The sequence below is a fragment of the Pseudophryne corroboree genome, chromosome 2 (genome assembly GCF_028390025.1).
Source record: "Pseudophryne corroboree isolate aPseCor3 chromosome 2, aPseCor3.hap2, whole genome shotgun sequence".
Classification (NCBI taxonomy): Eukaryota; Metazoa; Chordata; class Amphibia; order Anura; family Myobatrachidae; genus Pseudophryne; species Pseudophryne corroboree.
Window position 1 is genome coordinate 503092662 of NC_086445.1, and position 25743 is coordinate 503118404.

General features: G+C 48.6%; 1 protein-coding gene across 7 annotated transcripts in view; it reads left to right on the forward strand.

The window, feature by feature from the left end:
• BCAS3 (BCAS3 microtubule associated cell migration factor) overlaps positions 1–25743 on the forward strand; it is a 2144796-nt gene that overhangs the window by 368337 nt on the left and 1750716 nt on the right. For all 7 annotated transcript variants that reach the window (XM_063954016.1, XM_063954015.1, XM_063954017.1 and 4 more), the window contains exon 9: positions 6181–6257. In XM_063954016.1, the coding sequence (XP_063810086.1) occupies positions 6181–6257 (77 nt within the window). The remainder of the gene's footprint in view (positions 1–6180; positions 6258–25743) is intronic.

Here is a 25743-nt window from a genome sequence, read left to right on the forward strand (position 1 = left end):
GTGAATGCTTAGAGTCTAATGGGCGTGTTATGGGAGTGCCGCAGGCATGTCCGTGAAAGTGGTTGACTGCACAGACATTCAACCACTCATAAAAAGTATTTTGTTAGTCGCGTTACATTTTACTCTTTTACATTTTACTCATATACAAGATGTCTGCCTCTGCTAGAAAGGAACAATGTATTATAATAATAACTGACAAGAGGTGCAAGAGCGAATTCTAAAAACTGGAAGGGTACAAGTACTTTTAAAATGTTATGAGCCACTGATTTAGAGAATTGTAATTTTCTACATATCAACCATAATTTTAAATATAACTAAGAGTGGCGATGCAGTGTAGTGCCTGCTGCCATGCAGGTGTACTGCGCTCCTTGCCACAAGTTGTTTTCCTCAGTTCCCGACCGCGCGTTCTCTTCTTCTGGGGAAATCCTTCCTCTTGAATCTCAAGACGGGGACTCAGCCTGGAGGGCCCGCCGGCTAGGGGAAGAGAAACACTAGTCACTGTGTGTCAACTCTTTCCGCGATGGGGAAGAGGACACACGGGGGTGGCCACGACTTTCGCAGGTTAGGTGAATGTCATCACTGGCCCTAAGGCCTCAGCCACCCAAACGTCACCTATTTGGCACTTGCACACAAGGTGAAAGCAAGCCCCACTAGGCCTAGCGGGGTCTCGCGAACCGGCTCTCAACACGGACCAGGACACAGACACACAGGGGAGTATACTCACACCGGCACTCTTGTCAGCTTGCCTGTTGCGGGTCTCCGCTCCTGGAAAGAGAATGACAGCAGCCTCCCTACAAACTAATAAATAGGCTAAAAACGAAACTGGGCCTATTTACTATAAACTCTAAACAATACAACTTGGTTAGCTACTACACCTAATTCCAGCAAGCAGTGCAAGCACATACAAGGCAACAAAGTGACGATAAAACAAAGTGCGAGTTACCTCTTTAGTCCGGTTTGGTGGAAGATTCAACCGCTTCGCGCCAGTGGACGAATGACTGCGCAATCTAACACCCTATGGGGGCCGCCGCCCACTCCAGAGTCACGGGGTAGGCCGTGTGAGGCGGGTCCGTCCCTCCACAGCCTTCCCGACACTAAAACTACGTACAGAATATGAGAGCCAACCGGCCCTTCACAACCAACTTGCAAATGGCCGCGAGCGAGCTGGCGCACAGCCCACCCGCTGCGGGTACCCAGCCAAAGAGGAGTCTGTATTATGAAGTTTTCCCACTTGTGGGCCTAGTGCCTTCTGCTTAACCAATGGTGGTCCTGGCCTAGTGCGAAGACCTCAATCCAAATCCTATTTCCTAGCTTCCCTGCGGCCTAATGCCGGTATTTGCCCCTCAGGCCTATTGCCTGCCTAGTGGTGCTGTATTCTTGGCCTAGTGCCAAGATTACCAATTTTAAGCTTGTCTCCCTAATATCCCCGCAGGCCTAAGCCTGTATTGCATCCAGGCCTAATGCCTGCCTAACTATGGGGAGGGGGAAGTAACCTTGGCCTAATGCCAAGGTTACTTACGAAAATGGTGGCCCGCACTCCTATCTGCAGCTCAGGCCTATTGCCTGTCTATGCCCACAGGCCTAATACCTGAACACCCGGTGGTCTAGGGAGGGGAGCTCCCTAGATATGGCCGAAGGCTGCCTACCCGGATCGGTGGGAGAGGCTGCAGTAGGGAGCTTTGTTAGCTCTTTTGCTACCCACTCACTGCAGCACTCTCCGCCAGTCCTCCGCCGCTGGATCCTGGGCTCCGCCTCCTTGACCGCCGCCTCCTCTTCTCTCTGCCGCCGGGTCGTCTTCCGACGCCGCCGGGTTTTCTTCTGCCACTGGCTGCTTCTCTTCTGGAGCTCTTCACTACTCTGGCTCCGGCGCCCGACTGATTGCTCCCGCTCCGCAGCATCTGTTATATGACGCTGGGAGGGGGCGGAGCTTTGACGTGACAAGCCCTGATTGGCTCGTCGCGGCCTGTTCCTATTGGCTGACCGGGCGCGAGCCCCGATTGGCTCACGCCCGGCGCCAAACTCAAATATTCGCGATGTGATTGGAGCGGCTTGAATCCCAACGGATGCAAGCCCCTCCGTCCCGGAAACTCGCCCCGCCGCAAACTGCCACCCGCCCGGGGGAAATGGAGACAAGGGTCCTCCCCTGTTCCCTCAGCACGGTGCCCGCTTACATAACCACCAAGAACCCTGGTAAAAACCACTAAATTGCAAATGAATGTAAAGAAGTGTTTTTATTGTGACCGGTATATAGCTCTACTATCTGGCTGTGTTTACTCTTATACACATTGGTGTGTCTATAATGGGTGCAAGGTGTGCAGTGCACACGGACCTCTGGGTCAAAGGGGGCCCCACGCCACTTGCCCAGCACCCATATAATTATACTAACCCCGCCGCTGATGTAAATCATTGGAAAAATAGTGCAGTTGCCATTTTCCCAGTGATTTGCGCATGAGCAGTTGATATGTCCCAGGAACAATGCTTGGGGCGCTATGTTCCCAGAGACTTGGGCATGTACAGTAGACTCTGGCACGACGCCAGAATCTACAGCACTGCGGCTGCTGCCAGAGGGGCCCACACAGATCTTGCACATGGGCCCTTTCCTCTCTTAATCCGCCCCTGCTAATACACCTGCAGTTCTTTATCAATAATAGGCCAAAATAGATAAATACAAGCATTTTGCAGTTTCTGTGTCTCAACTTCTGCAATGAAGATTTAGGGGTATATTCAATTAGGGTCGAAAGCTGCCGTCTGTCGAAAAGACGGCAGTTTTCGACTTTTTAAGGTCGAATCGTGATTCGACCTATTCAATCCCAGCACTTTTAATCGACAAGTCGGGGAATTCGACTTGTCGAATAGTACGTGAATCGGCGGTATAGCTACCGATTCACGTACTTTTGAGGGAAACGGGGCCAAATTCAACAGAATTTGGCCCCGTTTCCGACCATCTCAGTCTGACATAAAAAAATGTCGGACTGAGAGGAGGGATCTTAGTGGAGTAGAGAGGGGAGAGTTGCGGGGAGACAGGGGAGTGCCGCAGGCAGTGCTGGAGACGGGGGAGAGCAGCGCCGGATACGGGTGAGCCGTGGGCAGCCAGACCTCCCGGTGGGCAGTGCCAGAGATGGGGGGAGAGCAGCGTCGGGGGCGGCACAGCCGCGGGCAGACGAGTAGAGCAGCGCTGGAGGATGTCACAGCCGCCGCACACAGCAGCGTCCACCCGGCTCCAGCAAGCGAGACCTCGCTTGCTGGAGCAGGGTGGGCGCTGCCGTGAGTGGCGGCTGTGATGCGGGGACGGGGAGCGGAGGTACATGATGCAGATAAATGGGGCGGCGGGGACACACGGGGGAGAGCCGCAGGGCACACTCTGGAGAGCAGCGCTACAGCAGCAGCTATATAGCCGCTGCTGTAGCGCTGCTCTCCCCAGTCTGCCCGCGGCTCTCCCCCCGTCTAGCTCCTGCATCTCAATTCGACTTTTTTAAAAGTTGAATTGAAATGACATTGAATGGCCCAAGTCGGATCCATTCCGACAAATGAATGTCGGAATGGATCCGACTTCAATTGAATATACCCCTTAAAGTGTCATATTTCTAATTTTGTGAGGCAATTATATTTTTGCAGCAGGGACATGTGAATATGTTTTAAGGGTCAATTTGTTCATTTTATTTACAGCAAAGTAGGCCCACTGCTCCCTAACATTGGTGATTGCTATGTAAATTAAGTATGTAATTTATTCTTGTGGGAAAGTAAGAAGACTTTACTTGTTGCTTATATATTGAACGACATGACATTTACACTTTTTTATTTTATTTATTAAGATAAGCAATGCACAGTGATTACTATATACATTTTCTGCATATGCGACAGGACACATTTATATTATTGCCGAGTCCTGTGGCCACATTATGACTTTGCAGTGAGTAGGAAATGACAAAGGAAATGGAGACCAAGAGGTTGATTCATCAAACTCTATATCGTGGGAGTTACTACCGGAACAGTCACATTAACTGAACTTGTTCAATCCTCCCCAGGAGAATAATAAAATGAGGACAGCATTTACTCTCCTACATTAGCAGAGCTGCCATGATCTAAATTTGTAAATGTGATAACTGCCAAATTGTTCCATTGTTCCAAACAGGAACTGTAAACCTTACCCAAAATGTTAGAACACCTAATGTGCAAATATAGAATTAGAAATCAGTTTAAAAGTGATGCATTGTCCCTAACACTTATCTTGAATGACAGACAAAAACATGCAAAACATTTTACTTGCCTTGAGTAGAATGGGCAAATCTCCTACACAAAATGAACCATTATGGAACGATTAAGTAAAACATCAACAAGTATAGTAAGATATAGAAACAAATGTTAAGGTTTGAATATTTTAGTGAGTTGTGCGTCCTTTAAATAGATATCTGTGAATTTGTAGTACAATACAATCCACTAATGTCTCACGGTTTAAAAAGCATTATTTAGTTTGTTTTAAATCTGATGTAGGGTGACATTCTCCATTTCTGGTACGCTGTGGCCTTCCATCTGTGAGGTTGGCCACACATGTTTTATAAATTTGCCATTCGCATTTTGGACCTGAAACAGGTGTGCACAATGCCGATATCGGACGTAGTGGAGCACATTATTGCTCTTGCACCGCGCATGCGTCCTGTTTGTGTCCATACAAAGTTGCAGTTGTAATTTCAGGTGGACGCAGGAAGAAGTGTATTGAAAAGACAGTGGCCAGTCCTGGGCGATGACAGGGGTGAGGTTGGTGATGGTTCTCTATATGGGTGTGTTATGGAGCAGTAATAGTCAGGGAAAGGGGAAATGGGAAATAACTACTGCACTAGAATTTTCCTTATGGTTTATTTAAGTTGCCCGATTTTTATCACGTTCAATCCAATCAGAGTTGGGGGTGCTGCCACAAACAGATTTGTTGCCAATATAGATACAAATTTTTCAAAAAAAAGGAAAGAAAAGAATTGCTCAAAGACCAATTCTTTTCTTTCCTTTTTTTGAAAAATATGTGTTATGGAGCACAAGTGTGTTGGTGAAAGTGGTTGCATACAGAGACGCTCAATCCTTCACATAGGAGACCATATACAGACAGAGAAACTGCAGCTGCCATAGGGCTGGTGAAGGTTTCGATGGAGTGACCTCTGGTGACATCTAAGGGTTTACCAGTCGGTATTACTGCATGTACAGATCCTGACAGTGGGTGTGTCAGTCTTTGCACATTCCGATGTACGTAAGAGAAGGACTTTGTGTCTGCATTTGCATAAAGTCGCAGACAGGCAGCCGCCAATAGACGAAGCTGCAGGTGCTTCTGCATCCACCTCTCAATCAGTCCCTCTATGTCCACCTGCTTTCTGTTGCTTATTATATGCTTACACTGCAGGGTAAACACATGTAAACCCCAAAATACATTATCAGAGTATAAAAAGCAATAACACTGCAGGAACATGATCTATAAAATTTAAATGTGTCTTATAACCTATAAATGGTTTTGATCTCATATGCAAATATTAATTTATGTTCTATTGCATTAAAACAATTTCTCTTATAGTAAATTAAAAATACTTATGATTCTGTAAAACGTAATATTAATTATAGTAAGCTCGTATTAAATTTAACACAGTAAGTTTAATTCCCATATCAATATTTGGCCTCATTAAATTATTACTGTATGTGCAGTAACAGATATTGGTACACACCTCCACTTATATTACATTGTTTAGGTCACACGTTTTGTTACCCAGAAACGGCAACAGCTTGGATACAGCAATGCATGTACACTAAGGGGTGTATTCAGTTGATGTCGGATTTGGCCGCTCATGACAATGCCAATCTGACTTTTTCAAAAGTCGGATTGACATTGTCGGAAACTGAGCTAAAACCTGTTAGATTTGGCCTAGTTTCCGACAAAACACGTGGATCTGCGGCTAATCTGCCGATCCACGTGTTTTCCGATAAGTCTGAATTCCTGACTTGTCGGAAAAAACGGAGGGCGCATTGAATAAGTCGGAACACCTTCAGACCTTAAAAAGTCGGAAGCTGTCGTCTTCCCGACAGCAATTGAATACCCCCCTAAGACTACTTCCTTGGCTATATGCCACTTTTGTTGTCATTATTGTTTTCCAATGCAAGAATTGTTGTCCTGGTTTTTTATATACTAATGTCATTGTCTTACAGGGTCCTTGTGGTAGTGCTACAAGAAAAAATTGCTGCTTTTGATAGCTGCACGTTTACAAAGAAGTTTTTTGTGACAAGTAAGTATGCAAAATTAGTAGTTACCGGTTTGTAGGAATGGATTTATACTATTTTCTCCATGTGACTGTTGCATTCAAGAACATACCCTTAAAAAGACCATGCACAATTTTGTATTTGATAAAATAATTGTATTATTTCAGTGTTATTCATATCCTGGCCTTTTAATTAGATTCAACAATTTGTTGATTTTCACTGACCAGTATTGCAGCTCTGTTCCTAACCACTTAACTGGCATGGTCAGATCATATGCGACCGCGCCTCCCCATTGTGTCCTAAAGATTTTGATGAGGAGATCCCTTCTGCAGATGTTCATAATATAATATTTAAGTACTTAAAAAAAAAAAAACTATTATAAACTACAGTATATTACATAATAAAAAATCTAAAACAAAATTGTATGGACGGTTTTGAAGAGAAAAATTGTCAGTTAAGTGGCTAATGTTTGCAATGTCGGCTTTGGAGAGGTGTGTGGCTGTGATTTCGCACAAGAGCTTTGGTGCTAACACTGCTATGAAATTTTACAATTTTTTTGTTTCAAAAAATGCTTTAATATCTACTGCCAGCAGGGGTCACCTTTCCTCCACTATCTATAGCAAAACAAAGTGCTAATTGAAATGTACCAAGCAATTCCTGCTGTTCTTGTACCATGTAATAACAATAAGGCAATATGAACAATTTATTTGTTAACATTTACTTTCATATTCCATTGTGCTTTACAGTTGGGAATATCAAGCTTTTAAGTCCGTCTCTACCGCTTGTTTATGCTTTTGGAAATGTAATAAATATGCAAGGACAAAATACATTCATGCTTAAATGAACACATCAGCTATTGAACTGCACAGATGGGTATCCATACTGTATAATATAATAGAAGGATATATAACTTAAATACATGCTGGCAGGGTCATCATAAGGAGTGTTGACACTCACATCTTGAAATAGGCCCCAAATTGTAGATGGTAGCACATTTACAGTTTGCTGAGGGCTACAGTACATCTTGTACACCCTTCAGTCTGGCAGCATTGTGGAAATATAAGTAAGGAGCCTCCTCCATGTGTAGGCAATGTGGGGGCATTAACATTACCATTTGGCGCACTACACTGCTGCCAAGGTTCGGCTAATGTTAGTGCAACTCCTGCAAGTTAATCTTTCTGCTGTGGGGTACACTGGGCTCCACAAGGAAACACATCGGGGTGTAGGGTAGGATCTTGATCCAACGCACCAACAGGCTCAAAGCTTTAGACTGTTCCCAAGATGCACAGCGCCGCCTCCTCTATAACCCCGCCTCCATGCCAGAGAGCTCAGTTTGTAGTTGGTGCCTGCAGTAGCAGGTCACTTAACAGGGGGCTGCCTCAGGCAGCCTAATTCTTAGCTTTAGCTTCAACAAAAAAGAAGAGGACTATACCAGGGCTGCAGCAGGCTGCGTCTGAAGATGTCTCTGCAGCAGCTCCATTACCCCCAGCGGACGCTGTATACTCCCGCACCGCGATATCCGGGTCACTACAGCGGAGGCGCCGGCTTTTCTTCCTCTGTGAGTCACACACACGCCGCCGTCTCCCGGATCGCGGGGCCGCTGTCAAGGGGAGGTAAGGGGCTTCTGTGGCCACGGTGAACACCGCGGTCCCGTACGGCCGTAGGAGGCGGGCTGCGCAAGCACAGATTACTGGGCTGCTGTTCCACTAGCCACCAGGGTGTTTTAACGGGCACAGGTCAGGGGGGACTTTTGTACATTACCCCCCGCTTCTTATCACTGCCCGCACCCCCGGTGGGGATGCCAGCAGGGGGAGTAGGCCGGACCTGAGGCCCCTCCCCCCAGCATCAGGGCGCCATTTCTGTAATGTTCCCGCCCTGGAGCTGCATATCTCTCTCCCTCACTCCTGATCAGCGGCCATTACAGGTGGAGCTGAGCTGTTTCTAGGACTGCTGGGGCAAATCCTCCTCTGTGGAACCGCCTGACTGCCAGTGCTGTGCTTTCTACAGGACACTTGAGTATTCTACCTGTCATTTCAACTGTTCTAGTTAAGAAAGAGTGCATACTGTCAGGGTTGTGTGGTACAAACACCCTGTGATATACATCCAGTGCCTACTGCGTTTGTTATATCTATTATTATCACATATAGCCATAATGAGTATTACTTTGTATTGCTAGTCCAGTGCAGTTTATGGTACTTAATTTCTGCATGGTACGTTTGTGACTATATACGTGTGTGTGTGCGCATGTAGCTGCTGTGTGGTTGCCTTATTGCAGGGTATTTCACTCAGCGTGCTATTCCTATATTACTATACCTGTGGGGGCCAAGTGTTTCAGGTTTTTTCTGATAATATAGGTTTGTTTCACAAGATATGCTACTGGGGTATTTTTACTTGTGAATTATAGTCACCATATGTTCTATTCCTATTGAACACTCTGTCTGTGCCAGCTTCGGCTGTTTCTCTGAGCGTTCTTATTAGGTATAGTGCTGCTACAAAATTTATAAATATCTTTTTGTACCGGGTTGCCCATTACTGTGCGCATTGTTATGTCTGCTTCACGTGGCAACGACGTTGGGGCCTCTCCCACACTGCGTGGTAGTGAGGCCACTGACGGCATGGAGGATAATTTAGCAGCTGAGAGTTCAGGTTCAGGGGCTTCCCTGCCCCCCAGTGAGTCAGTAGCACTCGGGGCCACTCAAGATCCACCTTGGGCAACATTTTCCACATTGTTAAACACGCTTGTAACTAAATTAATGCCCCCTGTGGGACCACCTGTGCCGCTATCACAGATTATGGTCCCCGCAGTTACAGCATTTGAACCGATCCATGTCCAAATCTAAGGGTCACTCTCGCCCGCATAAGACTAAGTCGTCTTCTAAAAGGGCCATTACCTCCTCCCGATCCGCATCCTTAACTGACACGTGCTCTGAGGAGGACGGTGCTTATACTGACCCCTCGGACGCTGATGCTGATGTTTCAGATGGGGAGGGGAAATCGTCCGTGGATGTCCCGGATTTGATTGAGGCGATACGGCTCATTCTTCAGGTGGCTCATGACTCTGAGCCTGAGACTGTCTCCAAGAAACCTGATAGGTTTAAGTGTAAGAAGGTGATTAAGCAGGTTCTACCCTACTCTAAACACTTGATTGACATACGTCAGGAATCCTGGGAAAATCCGGGGACAAAGTTTACACCGAATAAGAGACTGTTGGCTCGCTATCCTCTCTCTGCGGAGGTGTGTAAAAATTGGGAAACCCCTCTGCCTGTAAATTCTCATGTGGCGCGTATGGTTGTTTCCTCTGCCCTGCCCGTAACTACCGTCACCTCTCTGAAGGAACCAACGGATCGTCGGATGGAGGGCTGTTTAAAAGCGATTTATACCCTGTCTGGGGCTGTTCAAAGGCCAACTATTGCAGCGACTTGGACTGCTGAAGCTGTTGAGGCGTGGGCTCAGGAACTTGAGGCGGGACTGCCTTCTGATGTTTCTGAGCATGCTCGACAATGTCTCTCGTATATTGCCACGGCTTCTCTGTACCTTAAGGAGGCGGCCTCCGATGCCGGGGTGCTCGTGGCCAAGGCTGCTACTGCATCCGTTTTGGCCAGACGAATCCTTTGGTTGAGATCCTGGCCGGTGGATTTGGATTCCAGAAAAACCCTGGAGGTTCTTCCATTCAAGGGAGACATTCTCTTTGGAGAAAATCTCGATAAGATTGTGGCTGACCTGGCTACTGCTAAAACAGCCTGCCTGCCTAGTACGGCTCCTTCCGCACAAAAGGCTAAAAGTACTTTCCCTCGGCCCTTTCGTACTCCAGGTAAAGCAAAAGGTCAGGCGTACCCAAAGCAAGCCGTGCTTCCAGACCTGCTAAGCCCCGACCAAAGCGCGCTTGGGCCACCCGTCAGCCAGCTTAAATAACTGATAAGCCCACCGCATGACGGATCCCAGGGTGGGGGGCCGACTTCTAGGTTTTATCCAGGAATGGTTGAAGACCACTTCAGATACCTGGGTGAGGGAAGTCGTTGCTCGAGGTTACGCCATACCCTTCAAGAATCACCCCCCTCATCGGTTTTGCCTAACAGATATGCCTCTGGATCCGGCAAAAGCAAACACGTTGCACTCGGTGGTACATTCCCTCCTATCAACAGGAGGGGTGGTGCAGGTGCCTCTGGCTCAGAGGGGCAAGGGGTTCTATTCACCGCTGTTTCTAGTCCCGAAACCGAACGGGTCCTCGCGGCACATTCTCAATCTGAAGTCCTTGAACAAGCATGTGCGAATTTCCAAGTTCCGTATGGAAACGCTGCGCTCTATTGTTCTGGCCATGGAGCCTGGGGACTGTATGGTCTCCCTGGACATACAGGATGCATACCTACATATTCCTATTGCGGTATCTCATCAGCAGTACCTGCGGTTTGCAGTGGGCAACCTTCATTACCAATTTCGGGCGTTACCTTTTGGTTTGACAATGGCTCCGTGAGTCTTCACCAAGGTTATGGCGGTCATGACGGCCACGGTACACCGTCAAGGGGTCAGGATACTACCATACCTAGACGATTTGTTAATCCTGGCGAGTTCCCCAGCACTTCTCCTGTGTCATCTCGATTTTACAATCCAGTGCATGGAAGCCCACGGATGGCTGATCAACTGGAAGAAATCCTCCCTGGTTCTGGCTCGGAGCATGGTACACCTGGGAGCGTTATTGGACACCCACAACCAGCGGTTGTTCCTGTCTCAGGAGAAAGTCCTGAAGCTTCGGGACAGGATTCGATGCTTCCTGTCTCGTCCGCAAGTGTCGATTCATTCGGCAATGCAAGTGCTAGGTCTCATGGTGTCGGCTTTCGACATGGTGACGTATGCTCAATTCCATTCTCGCCCTCTGCAGAAGTTGATTCTGTCCAAGTGAGACAGTCTGCCTCACCGGTTAAGATCTTACATGATCTCCCTATCTCCGGAGGTCCGTCTGTCACTGAGCTTGGTGGCTTCAGGACCAACGATTGGGCAGGGGCCGTCCCTTCTGGATATCCAACTGGGTCCTGCTGACGACGGATGCCAGTCTGCGAGGTTGGGGCGCGGTGTTGGAACAACACTCTCTCCAGGGTCGGTGGACCGAGGAGGAGTCTCTAGTCCCGATAAACATTCTGGAACTGCGGGCAGTGTTCAATGCATTGACAATGGCCCAGCATCTGATACAGAACAGACCTGTTCAAGTACAATCGGACAACGCCACCACGGTGGCGTACATCAATCATCAGGGCGGCACTCGAAGCCGCATGGCAATGAGGGAAGTATTGAGGATTCTTCAGTGGGCAGAACGCCATCTGCCGGCTATATCAGCAGTGTTCATTCCGGGTGTTCTGAACTGGAAGGCGGACTATCTCAGTCGTCAGGACGTGCAGTAGAATGGAGCCTACATCCGGAGGTGTTTCAACTTCTCGTGAACAAGTGGGTCTCCCAGATGTGGACCTGATGGCGTCTTGACACAATCACAAGGTTCCGGTCTTCGGAGCAAGGACAAGGGATCCTCAAGCAGCGTTCGTGGATGCTCCTTATCAATCCCGTGGAACTTACGGCTGCCGTATGTGTTCCCTCCGGTGTCCCTCCTGCCCAGAGTAATACGGAAGTTCAAGCGAGAAGGAGGAAACCTCCTAATCGCTCCAGCGTGGCCCAGGCGTCATTGGTTCTCTGATCTACAAGGCCTGTTGTTGGATCGTTCCCTTCTACTTCCACATTGACCAGACCTCCTCGTACAGGGCCTTTGTGTTTACCAGGATTTGGCCCGTCTGGCTTTGACGGCATGGCTCTTGAAGCTTGTGTCCTGATGACCAAGGTTTTTTCTGAGGTGGTTGTTCAAACTATGTTGAAGGGCCGTAAGCTGGTTTCTGCTCGGATACACCATAGGGTCTGGAATGCTTACTTTACTTGGTGTGCTTCTCACAATCATGACGTTTTCAAGTTTAGTACAGCCAGAACTTTCTACAACAAGGCCTGGATTTAGTCCTGCGTCTGGCCTCCCTCAAGGTTCACATCTCGGACTTGTCGGTTTGGTTTCAGAGACAGATCGCTACCCTACCTGATGTCCATACATTCACTCAGGGTGTGCTGAGGATTCAGCCTCCTTATGTGCCACCTGTGGCCCCTTGGGATCTGTCGGTGGTCTTGAGGCCTTACAAAAGAGTCTCCGTTTGAGCCTCTTACCTCTGCTGACCTTAAGTGGCTTTCCCTTAAGGTGTTGTCTTTGCTGGCTATTGCTTCAGCTGGAAGGGTCTCGGACTTGGGTGCCTTATCCTATAAGTCCCCTATATAATTTTTCACCGTGACCGGGCGGTTCTTCGGACATGCCCAGGTTATTACCCAAGGTGGTGTCTTCTTTCCACCTTAACTAGGAGATTGTGGTTCCAGCCTTTAATTCTCCTGAGTTGTCTTCCAAAGAGTGGTCTTTGGATGTGGTACGGGCTCTCCGTATCTATGTGAAGAGAACTTCCTTCTTTTAGGAAATCCGATTCTCTTTTTGTGTTGTTTGGTTTTCACAAACGTGGCTGGCCTGCTTCTAAGCAGTCATTGGCCAGATGGATTAGAATGGTGATTGCACATGCTTTTGTACAGGCCGGTCGTCCGGTTCCTGCTACCATCAAAGCCCATTCTACTCGGTCGGTTGGACCTTCTTGGGCGGCCCACCGTGGTGCGACCCTTGAACAATTGTGTAAGGCGGCTACGTGGTCCTCGAGGAACATGTTCATTAGGTTCTATGCCATTGATACCGCCGCTTCCCAGGATGCTTCCTTTGGACGCCGGGTTCTTGTGCCCGCTACAGTGCGTCCCCTCCCATGAGGAACTGCTTTGGGACATCCCTGATGTATTTCCTTGTGGAGCCCAGCGCAGCAGAAAACGAGATTTATGGTAAGAACTTACCGTTGTTAAATCTCTTTCCGCGAGGTACACTGGGCTCCACAAGGCGCCCACCCTGAGGCGCTTAGCTTTTTTTGGGTTGGTATTGGCATAGTCGCTGACACCCTCTCCTGTGGTGAGTGTGTGGTGAAATTGGCTACGAGCGGTTGTCGTCTCTGGTACCTACTACTGCATTGGGCTGGTTAACTAAACTGAGCTCTCTGGCATGGAGGCGGGGTTATAGAGGAGGCAGCGCTGTGCATCTTGGGAACAGTCTAAAGTTTTGAGCCTGTTGGTGCCTCGGAACAAGATCCTACTCTACACCCCGATGTATTTCCTTGTGGAGCCCAGTGTACCTCGCAGAAAGAGATTTAACAACTGTAAGTTCTTACCATAAATCTCGTTTTATAGTTCTCCTCTCAGCTCAGGTTCAAATTAACATTTTGCAGTCACTGAATACCATTACTTTTCTCTTTCTCCGTACTTTCATGTATTAAGGTTATCCCTCTAAGCCACTGCTTTAGTTAAATAACCATTTTCCTTCTCCAACATTCTACCTGTTACCAGGGTCATCTAGAGTGGACATGGGCCCCCCTCAAAAACACAATTGAAAATAAATAAATACTATGCATGGCAACATGCACTGCAAAGGGCTGCATTTGTTCCCCTAAGCAGCACTACGAAAGAGACAGTGTCCCCCTCAGCAACTGATCTGGGCCCCGCAAACAAACTTGTTGCAGTTCACACATAGTTGCCTACCCTCCCGCATTCTACAGGAGACTCCCTCAAATAGTAGCAATCTCCCTGACTTCCTGAGTAGACCAGCAATCTCCCTGATTGCACCTTACCCCCATTATGTAGATGCTACATTCTTGGGGGGGTGTAACATCAGAGATACATACATTCAAATGAGATCATCAGTGTAATTTTTCCTGCATTGGTTATAAGTCGCAATGGGGCAGATGTATTAAGCCAGGAGAAGTGATAAAGCAGTGATAAGTAGAAGGTGATAACGCACCATCCAATCATTACGAGTTTGAAAATAACAGGAGCTGATTGGCTGGTGCGTTGTCACCATCCACTTATCACTGCCTTATCACTTCTTCAAACTTAAGGCCAGTACTCTCTGGCCGATGCGGGAGAGATGTGTGCTGAGCGAACCGCTCAGCACACATCTCTCCCACCGCTCAGCACAGTGCGATGTGTGCTGAGCGTGCGGGGGGAGACGGGGGTGGGGGGTGCGCGCTCATTTCATCCAGCGGGTGAAATGAGCGACCCTCTAGATTGGCCTGCACGGCAGGCCAATCTAGCATCAGCGATAGCGATTCGCGGGGCTGCGCATCGCTATCGCTGTATGGGGTACACACGGAGCGATCAGGCTTAAAATCTAAGCAATCTAGTCAGATTGCTTAGATTTTAAGCAGCGATCGCTCCGTGAGTACCCCCCTTTAATACATCTGCCCTACTGATCCCTAAGGCTACATTTTAAATGAGGTTTCTTGTGGCCACTTACAGTACATGGAACCTCTTGTAAAACACAATACACACAAATCCTGCAAAATATCAGAGTCTCTTCTTCATCAAGTAGATCTTACTAACTTTGGGGCTCATTTACATTTGGATGTACAGTAAGTCATTTTCATGACACATCTCTCAGATGTAGCAGTACACGTTCCGAGCAGATAGGTGTTGCTTTCACAATTTCGCTGAAATTCTTTTTCGAAAGTAGGCAAGTACGAGTTCATAGGGTGTGCAGGTTTTCTTAACCTCATCTTCTCTCTTTTTATTTTTAGATTTTTTTCATATGTTTAACCTGGCTCCAAGTATTTTTTATTTTTTTATCACAAAGCACGTTATACAAGGGACACACTGATATTTTATGATTTATGATTGGTTAAATACAAAATGTATTATAAGATTAATACTACGTACCAGATTAATAACAGCAATGCACTCTAGAAAATACACCTTAGTCATATACATTATAATTTAACAGTTTGTATAATGTAGAATTCAAATGCACAGTCTCGAATCAGAACCTTAGAGGAGGGCGTGGGCCCTCCTTTACCCAGGTGTGGATTTAGGGATGAGGGCACCCCTAGGCACAACAGTAAAAAACCACCCCCCTTCCTTCCCCGCACCTCATTTTATTATTTTTATTGATTGGTTATAAGCCCCCATTTGATGATAATCCATTTAATAGAATAATTTTAATAAAGCCACTAACTATGATTTTATTTTAATTATGTATACATATTTTTAAGTCGGACAGTTTACAGGGACATTATGTGCATATCCTACCCATTTAGACTCCATTCAAGATGGCATATTGTACAGTACAGTGGAAATATTTTGCAATTACTAGTACACGTCTGGCTGTACCAACACAAGCATCTAAGTTCTGTCCCAAACAAGTGCTGCCCCTAGGTACATGCCTCACGTTGGGAAATTCACTACTGCCTTTACACCTGTGGACCAGTCCAACCCTGAACATATCTAATATTTTATGATGTTGATGCCATTTACTCAGCCTTGTGAATGGATTGTGGGTTGTATCAGATTTGCTCATATGTTTAGGTAAAAAAAAAATCATGGACTTGGAGTGTGGGAGATCAATGCAGTTAGTTGTGTCTATTTACAGATGCGTCCTCATATATCTAGCCTCTGTGCAGCACAAGATGTATGGCTTGAGTGAGATGAAAATGCTTCTCATTCACAATGCAGTGCGACTAGGACCCACGAGGAAACTGTGCTGATTAATTTGGTGGGTGGCACTCAATATACCGGCTGTCGGGATCCAGGCGCTCAGCATATCGGCGCCGGGATCCCGACCACTGGGATACTGACAACTATTCTCCCTCTTGGGGTGTCCACGACACCTCTGGGGGGAGAAGACACCCCTGGAGGGAGAATAAATAGCCCACAACGGGCTCTTTTGCGCTCACCCCGCTGCCAGCATTCCGGCGGTCGGGATCCCGGTGCTGGTATGCTGGGTGCTGGGATCCCGATACCCAGCCACTAATACTTCACCCTAATATGATATATTACACTTGTATATTGTGTGTGACTGAGTCTATATACGGAGCAGAACCGAACTTGTATTGGAAAAAAGCTGCGGCTGCTACATTGTACAGATGTGCCTGCTTACATCTAGCCTCCCTGCATGTTAAACAATCCTTCTAGTCACGCCATGGTGTTGCGTTCCTTGGTAGTGCTGAATGTCTCTTCGTATCACCTTTTCCATTAAATGCTGAGTAGTGAACTCCTGCCTCCGGCTACCACTGTGGGGAAAGAGCCAGGCGCACGCTGGTAACAAAATGTCAGCGGCCGCCTAGCATCTCCCTGCTCTACTGGGCTGACATCCTAGGTTATGTGGGCTGGAGGAGGCGGAATTGGTTCCTTCTCCAAATGGAACTGACTGAACGCAGAACCGCACTGTTCCGGACCACTTTATCCACTGTATATATGTAAATGTAAATTAATGGTAATTCAGGAGGTAGTTACATGACCGACGGTCAGGAGACCAAAGGTCACAATATCGACGCCGGAATCTCACCCCCTTACAGTCCCGACAGTCGGCATGCCAACTAACAGGGACTATTCCTACTTGTGGGTGTCCACAACACCCATAGAGTGGGAATATGCGCTCGCCACTGAGCCTACAGCGTGGCGAGCGCAGCGAGCCCACCAGGGACTTTGTTCCACTTGCCCCCTCCAGGCATCTGCAAGCTGGGATTCTGGTCTCGGTATGGTGGTCATGCATACCCAACCCGATGATTCTAGTAACCTCTCAGTAGCATACAGATGTATCCTTATTCATCTAGCCTAAATACGCCACATAGTGTGTATGAGTCCCCAGGTCCCATGCAATTCTGCTAGCATCGGGCGTTTTTTTTGCTGAACATGCGTCTTAGTCACAACGCGATGGGACTAGTATGCACCAGGAGACTGTGCTGATAATTTTGATATGTGACACTGAGTCTGTATATTAAGTGCAATGGTACATGGTATGAAAAAAGCCACTGCTGCTGTATCGCAGCACTACCTATACAGATTCAAAGACTCACTCGCACACAAATATACACGTGTTGCATATCAAATTAATCAGCACAGACTCCTGCTGCATCCTAGTTGCATTGCGTTGCAACTAAGATGTTTATTTGGCAAAAAAGATGCCCGGTGCTAGCAGAGTCTCTAGGGGACCTGACGTGCCAAGAGAGACTGTTTGGCACAACTGCAGCAATATTGTCTGAGGACATATCTGTAGCTTCTACCATGGGTACCGAATAATAAAGATCGCTGCCCAGAATTCTGTAGTGATAAATAGGCTATACCCCTAAGAAACCATAGTGATAAAACAAGTTGGGAACCTCCCACGTTAACGTTATCTGGGTCTCTGGAGTTCTCTTCAGTGGACAGGAGCTGGTATACATGCTTTTTATCTGTAAGCAGCCACTCTTGTGGAGGTCTTTTTATCTTTATGACTAAATCCTATAGTTTCACACTGTGTTAGCCTATTCTATGTTTTATTTGTAGGAAACATATTGGAATACTGGTAACGTGTTTTGTTTTCGTTGTAAGCATCTGAAACCTGTGATGAGTATTGGTGATAATGCCTGCAACTGTTCTATGGGGGTCATTCCGAGTTGTTCGTTCGTTGCCGATTTTCGCAACGGAGCGATTAAGGCAAAAATGCGCATGCGCATGGTTCGCAGTGCGCATGCGGTTAGTATTTTAGCTCAAAACTTAGTAGATTTGCTCACGTCCGAGCGAAGATTTTTCATCGTTGAAGTGATCGGAGTGTGATTGACAGGAAGTGGGTGTTTCTGGGCGGAAACTGGCCGTTTTCTGGGAGTGTGCGGAAAAACGCAGGCGTGTCAGGGAAAAACGCGGGAGTGTCTGGAGAAACGGGGGAGTGGCTGGCCGAACGCAGGGTGAAAGTGACTGAACTGATCGCTATTTGTGAGTAAGTCTCGAGCTACTCAGAAACTGCTAAGAAATTTCTAATCGCAATTCTGCTAATCTTTCGTTTGCAATTCTGCTAAGCTAAGATACACTCCCAGAGGGCGGCGGCTTAGCGTGTGCAATGCTGCTAAAAGCAGCTAGCGAGCGAACAACTCGGAATCACCCCCTATGTACAGTACGTGCAATTACGCTATGTTCGCCCGTTTTTATTGTACATCTGTTTGGTGCTGGTTCGAACCTGTAACCAGAAGAAGCAACCTAATACCTTCTTACACATCTTTGCACTCTTCTGAACTATTGTAAACTATACATTTTTATCGAGAGTGTATTTGCAAAATGCTTAAGTGTATCAGCCAATGGCACACTTAAAGGTGGGGTACACACTGGTAGATATATCTGCCGATCAACTGATCGGCAGATATATCTATGGACGGATCGGGCAGTGTATTGAGCATACACACTACCCGATCCGTCGGGGACTGACGTCATGAACTGGGCGGGTGTGTACACACGCCCGCCCAGTTCAGCTGTCAATCACCGCCGGCCACCGCAGCATGTGGCCGACCGCCCGTACACACACATCGACGCGCCAATATATCGTTAGATGTATTGGCCGTCAGCTGTGCTGCGGGGCCGACGCAATACATCTGTGAACGACGGAGTTCACAGACTTAACGGCCGTACACACTGGCCGACGGACCCGCGATATATCGGCCGTTCAAGAGAACGACCGATATATCGGCCAGTGTGTACCCACCTCAACACATGTTGGAGCCATGCACATGTCTGGCTCCTGAATACCTGTGCACCTACAGGTTACGGGCCAACAATAATTTCTGTCCTGAAACCTTAGTGTTTTAAGATGTGAATGTTTTACAAGTGACCGTTTGATAAGTGTTTTCATGTTTATGAATGTTTGGTTGTAACATATTCTTAATGTAGAGCTGTTCTATTTTAAGTTGAAATCTCTGCTAGAGGGCGTGGCTTGGACGCTGCTAGGAGAGGAAGTGTTGTGCAGGGGCTCCTGCATTTCTATGGTGTAAACCCGCAATAACAATTATCCCCAGCACTCGGGTCCACCCTCTCTGACCTTGTCCACGGCTGTGGACGTCTCCCTGAATGAGGGGAGCCCGCCGGGAGGCCGCGGCAACATTTTGGAGATCACGGCCTACTCGAGCTCCAGAGACCGGGGCCTCGAGTTTGACTCCGTCCCGATTTTGAGCTCCAGGCCCGCTTCGCGGACGAAACGGGACCCGTGGCACCGCTGGACCCCGCCTAACTTTCCCCACATCGATCCCCAGCCTGCCCCAGACCCCCGGCCGTCTGCAGGACGACATATTTCAACAGCCAGACCTCGGAATATACATTTAAAGTGCACTTACCTCACTTGTGCACTGGCCGGCGGCCATCTTGGAATCTGGGAGTCTTGGGCTGAATCCCTGTGAGCCTCCCCAGAAGACAGCCGAGTTTACTGCTGAGAGTCCAGACGAAGGAGGAGGGGGAGAGGGGGATCCCAGTACCCTCGGGCCACACATGCAGGCACCTCCAGTGTTCACAGGACACCCTGGGCTCTGAGCTATAAGAGGCCTGTAACTGGAAGCTAGAGGCGCCATCTTGAATACTGGCAAATAGCCAGTACTGCAGTTCTGCCTCTGACCAGCATTTTTCTTTATAAAATACACCAGCTCCGGGACGTGGCCTGGACGTAGAAGGGAGAAGTTGTGCCACTGCTAGAGCTCCTGTTAAAGGAGACCCGAGAAGACGACTCTCCCAATTGAAAATCACCCGCACTGGGGCGTGGCCTGGCTGGCAATGGGAGAGGAAGCACTCCCTAGGAGCTCCTGCAAACTGGCCAACATAAATAAAAAAAACAACTCTATTTAGTATCCTGGTGCCCCCTGCACTTACCCCACTGCCTCTGCCTACATCAACCCGACCAGGGGAAGCGTGCTGCGGAGTCGGAGGGCGGCCTTGGCTGCCCTTGCGGATTGTGGCCTTCCCCCTCCTGTGAAACCGGGGCCTCGATTTCGCCGCCTCGCGGGGCCGGGCTCCGGAGCTACTCGCGGGACTTGGGACCCTCATCTCCTCCCCTCCGGACCGTTGGCAGCGGCTTGTGGTGGCCTCATCCCTCCTGCGGACCCCTCCGGCGGAGCTGTGCAGCAGCTGAAGCGGGCCTGCGGCCCCCCTGCTACCTCCGGCCGCCGCGGCCTAACACGCGCCCAGAAGCCGGGACCTCGAGTTCGGGGAAGACCCGGCCGTGAGCTCCGGGATCGGAACGCGGCCGCGACGGGCTCCCCGACACCCCGGATCACCCCCACATGCGAGGCTGGACACTCTTAAGCACCTCCAAAGAGCCTCTGTGCCACAAGCAGCCCCACAAGGGATAAAAGAGGGGAAAGGAGCAGCCCTATAAGTGCTGCGGTGGCCATCTTGGATTCCTGGAGATTTAGCTGGAGAAGGCTGAGCACACCTGCAGCTCTAGGAATCTCTACAGCACATCCAAAAAGGCTGCATTACCTTTAGCACCCAACCATCCTGGAATATTGTGAGTGCCTGCTGCTGCCACAGCACTCATTTCTCATTTGCACCCCTGCTCCATAGAAGCCCACGACAGGAACCCAGAGTCACCATTTTACTTTCTGGCACTCAGCCAGGGTAAAGATAACCCGCACTATACCACACACTCCTCACCCCCGCAGGAGTACAGATTCTATTTACACTACCGCCAGTATCGGCGAAGGCTATGGAAGTGCTTTAATACCACCCAAGTGCGCCCGGGCCACTGAATAGGGGATCGAACCGCGATCTGCCCCGACGTCGGAGTTGGCGCCTGGAAGAGTCATGGCCTCAGCGTTATGATATTCGGATCCGCACATCCCAGACCTATCCTTAAGATGACTCTCAAGATGATTTAACGCAAAATAATAAAATACTACATGTGCCATAGCCAAATGATCAGACCCCATATATAATACTCTGGCACCCTACCCCCCCAGCTCCGCGGTTGGAGGATCGGATCTGACCGGATTACCTGTTCATTAAACGGACTCGGGCCTGTGTCCCCCCAGCAATAATTTTTCCTTCCTTTTTCTTTTTTACCCCCACTCCTACCCTACCTCTTATGGATATAAGCCACTATGTCCAAAAACAAAAAAGCATCGCAAGCTCCGACTAACTTCTTTGGCTCAAAGTCCAAGGGCTCACAGAACCCCACCATGGCCGCAAGCTCCCCCCCCTCTCCATGTTCGTCGGAAGTGGGTATCGATCCCCAGATACAGGCGGTTATGTCGAGCCTATTGGAGGGAGTGCAGTCCGCGTTCAAGCAAGAACTCTCGAACGCTATAGCCGAATTTAAATCGGACCTTACAGATCTCGGTAACCGGACGGATGCACTGGAAACAAAGACGGACGATCTCTGCCGCTCCCAACACCGCATTGACAGTGAACTCGCTAGATTGCACGAGGAAATGGAGTCCCTCAAGGAGCGACAAGAGGACCAAGAAAATCGCTCGCGTAGAAATAATCTGCGCATACGTGGCGTTCCAGAAACGGTCCTCGGCCCATCACTACCAACATTCTTGAGAGAATTCTTCATACACTTGGTACCAGACCTCACAGTCGAAGAATGCCTTTGCGACAGGGCACATAGAGCACTCCGGGCAAAACCATCTCCCGCCCAACCGCCCAGGGATGTTATTGTCCGTTTCCATTATTTCCGTTCGAAGGAGAAAATCATGTCCTCCGTTCGAGACACATCGGAGATCCTGTTTAAAGGCACACAGCTGCAGATCTTTCAGGATCTTGCACCCTCCACCATCCAAAAACGGCGAGACCTCCAACCGGTCACCCGGATCCTACGACAACACCAGATCAGATACAGATGGGGATTCCCCTTCCACTTACATGTTTCGGTCAATAACTCTGTTCACTCGGTCAAGACCTTACCCCAAGGACAGGAACTGCTGGCAAAGCTAGATCTCCTCCCAACATCAGCAGTAGAAGACATGGCGGCCTCATCATCCCAACCGCCACATCCTCAGTCCCCTCTTCCCGACTGGACACGGGTGACCCGACAGCGCAATGTGGACAAGGACCCTCCCTGACCTGGGGAAACCCCCCGATGTGTATAGTGCATGAACTGTCGGTGCAACTTCTCCACGACTCGAAACGAGTGTGAACAGTGGAAGATTCGACCTCAGTTCAACTACCAGTATCGTAACTATCCTTGGTTAATGCTGTTATAAACAAGTTATAACTGTTTGAATCCCCCCCCCCCTCCTCCCTCCCTTTCTTCCAACCCCCCTCCTCCCCTTCCCTTCTTTCTCCCTCCCCAATTTTTATTTTTTTCTCTCTCTTTTTTGTTTTCATGCTTGCATTTTTGTTGTATGGACACAGTTCTCAATGTCCTATATTATATTATGTTTGCTATAAATGTAAAAAGGTCATAGCCATTCCCAGCCTTCATGGCCCGGGTGACGCTCACCCTCCCACATGGTAGCTCAGTTACCCCCCTACAATCCCTTACTGTTGTTTATAATGTTACTAACTCGATGCTTTTTCCTAGCGGCCCCTAAATGGGACCCACAACCTCAGGGATGTTTCCCCGTTTGGGGTACTTCTTCTTCTTCTTTTCTATGTTCTTTCTTTTCTCTCTTTTCTTGTGGCCTCTGCTTGACTTTCCTGCTCCTTCTCTTGCTTGGCCTGGAGGGGTGGCCTTTGCCTGGCACAAATTGTACCTCGCTGGACCATACCTGGCAATATGCCGTACTCCCCCACGTAAATAATCATGTCTCTTAAAATATTCTCGGTCAATGTAAATGGCCTGAATTCCCCTAGGAAGCGTACCGTGTTCCTGAGTGCTTGCAGACGTGAGAAAGTTGACATAGCATTCCTGCAGGAAACACTTCTCACCGGTCCCCACACTCGGCTTACGGGCAAATGGTTCTCCCAGTCCTACTTTGCCTCAGCAGACTGCAAAAAACGGGGTGTGGCCATCTTAGTTCACCGTAATATCCCGTTTATTCACTCCAGGACGGTGACAGACCCAGACGGACGGCTCCTCATGGTAATGGGTACCCTCCGCTCTAAGGCTTTCACCCTGGTCTCCGTCTACGCCCCCAACCAAGACCAATCTTTGTTTTTTGATTCTCTCTCCAAACGCCTATTACGAGAAGCACAGGGAAGCATTATCATGGGTGGTGACTTTAATACCATAATAGACCCCTTGCTGGATAGATCTGGTCCTCCGCCTCATGCTTCCATGACGACCCTCCCTCGGGCTTCCCGCACACTTACCGCCACCATGAAACTCCACGGTCTCTGTGACACTTGGCGTTCCCAACACCCCCACACCAAAGATTTTACGCACTTCTCAGCTCCACATCAACACTATTCCAGGATTGACATGATCCACATCACCACTGCCCTAGTGCCACTGATCTCAGACACGGGCATTACACCACTGACTTGGACGGACCACGCTGGGGTCTACCTCCTCATAGATATATACCGCTCGCCTCATAGGAAATTTAAATGGCGTCTTGATGACTCGCTTCTACAACACCCCTCTGCACTAGAGGAAACTAGACTAGCGATTACACAATACTTCACTGAAAATATATCTCCCGATATTCCACTTAATATCCTTTGGGAAGCCCACAAAGCCACGATTCGCGGTACCTTATTAGCAAAATCGTCGGCAATCAAGAAAAAAGCCGCACAGGAAATAGCCTCCCTCGAATCAGAAATAGCCACCTTACTACCCAAACACAAAGCATCCCCCGACCCCTCTTTACTCACCCAGATAGACTCCCTCCGAGGACAACTCAACACTCTCCTATCCACCCGCGCGGCAACAACTCTTCGGAAGTTGCAACAACGCTTTTACGACAAAATGGATAAAATAGATACCCTACTAGCCAACAAACTACGTCGTAAGCAAGCGTTGGGTGCAATAGATAAACTGTACTCGCCACAAAGGGGAACCTATACATATGACCCTGAATTGATGGCTGAAGATTTCCGCCTGTTTTATAGCTCCCTCTATAACTTACCTGACTCGCCCCTGCTGTCTCCTGACGGATCCGGGGGAGTGCGCTCATATTTATCCGATACCCCCCTCCCAACCCTATCCGACAATCAATTGGAAGCCCTAAATAGTCGAATCTCGGAGGAGGAGACAATAGCTGCCATACGATCGATGCGCTCGTCGGCTGCCCCGGGTCCGGACGGTTTCACAGCCCAATATTATAAACTCTTCGCGAAGGAACTGGCCCCACACCTAGCCTCCCTATTTAACGGTATCCTCGAGGGAGCCTCCTTCCTGCCGGAGACGACTCGGGCCGATATAGTGGTAATACCAAAGCCTGACAAAGATCCGACTAGCTGCTTAAATTACAGACCAATCTCATTATTGAATGTTGACTTGAAAATATACGCGAAAATACTAGCTAACCGTCTGGGTCCCCTGATGCCCGGCCTGGTCCACCCGGATCAGGTCGGCTTCATTCCTGGACGCCAGGCGTCCGACAACACTAGAAGGGCAATAGATCTAATATACTCAATCCAAAAACGGAAACCTCCCTCTCTCATTTTGGCTCTTGACGCGGAGAAGGCCTTCGACCGCATATCGTGGTCTTTTGCCTTTGCAGTCCTTGACAAAATGGGATTCTCCGGAAACTTTCTAGAGGGAATTAAAGCACTCTACCACTCTCCGTCGGCCCAGGTTATGGTTAACGGTGTCTCCTCCTCCAGTTTCGGGATCACCAATGGTACCAGGCAGGGATGCCCCCTCTCCCCTTTAATCTTTGCCCTAGTCATGGAGCCCCTAGCAGCAAGGATCCGTAATAACAGTGCTATCCATGGAATATCCACAGGCCTATCTGAACACAAGATAGCGCTATATGCCGACGACGTCCTGATCTCCCTCACTGACCCAGCCCAATCTCTCCCCGCGCTTTTATCTGAGATTAGCTCATACTCACAGCTCTCAGGTTATAAAATAAACGTGAGCAAAACAGAGGTCCTTAACTTTTATATCCCGGCAGCTCTCAAACAAGAACTTCAAACTATTCTCCCCTGTAACTGGCAAACCAAGAAAATTAAATACCTTGGTGTGTACTTGACCCACCAACTTTTCCAAGCAAATTATCCCCGTTTATTACAGACAATTAAGGAGGACTTGGTGGACTGGTCCAGTTATTTTATATCATGGATAGGCAGAATTAACTCTGTCAAGATGAGCGTGCTCCCCCGACTCCTGTACTTATTTCAGACCCTCCCGATCTACGTCCCTACCTACGTCTTCAAGACCCTACAACGCCAATCTTCCCTCTTTATTTGGAATCACAAACGCCCTCGAGTCAGACTTAAACTGCTTCAACGCCCCTCCAGAGGCGGCGGTCTGGGTATCCCGGATTTTAAGAAATACTTTTATGCCGCGCAACTCGCTCAATGTGCACAATGGTGCAACGAAGGCGGGACGCGGAAGGTCTGGGTGGGGATAGAGGCGGAGGAGACGGGCCTAGCTACACTATCCTCCCTACTGTGGCTTCACCGGAACCAGCGTCCCCGTGCGGCCCTATTGCACCCTGTAGTAAGTCGCTCCCTGGCAACATGGGACCTGACAAATAGACGGTTCAGTTTGGCCCCATACCCGTCCCCGCTAAT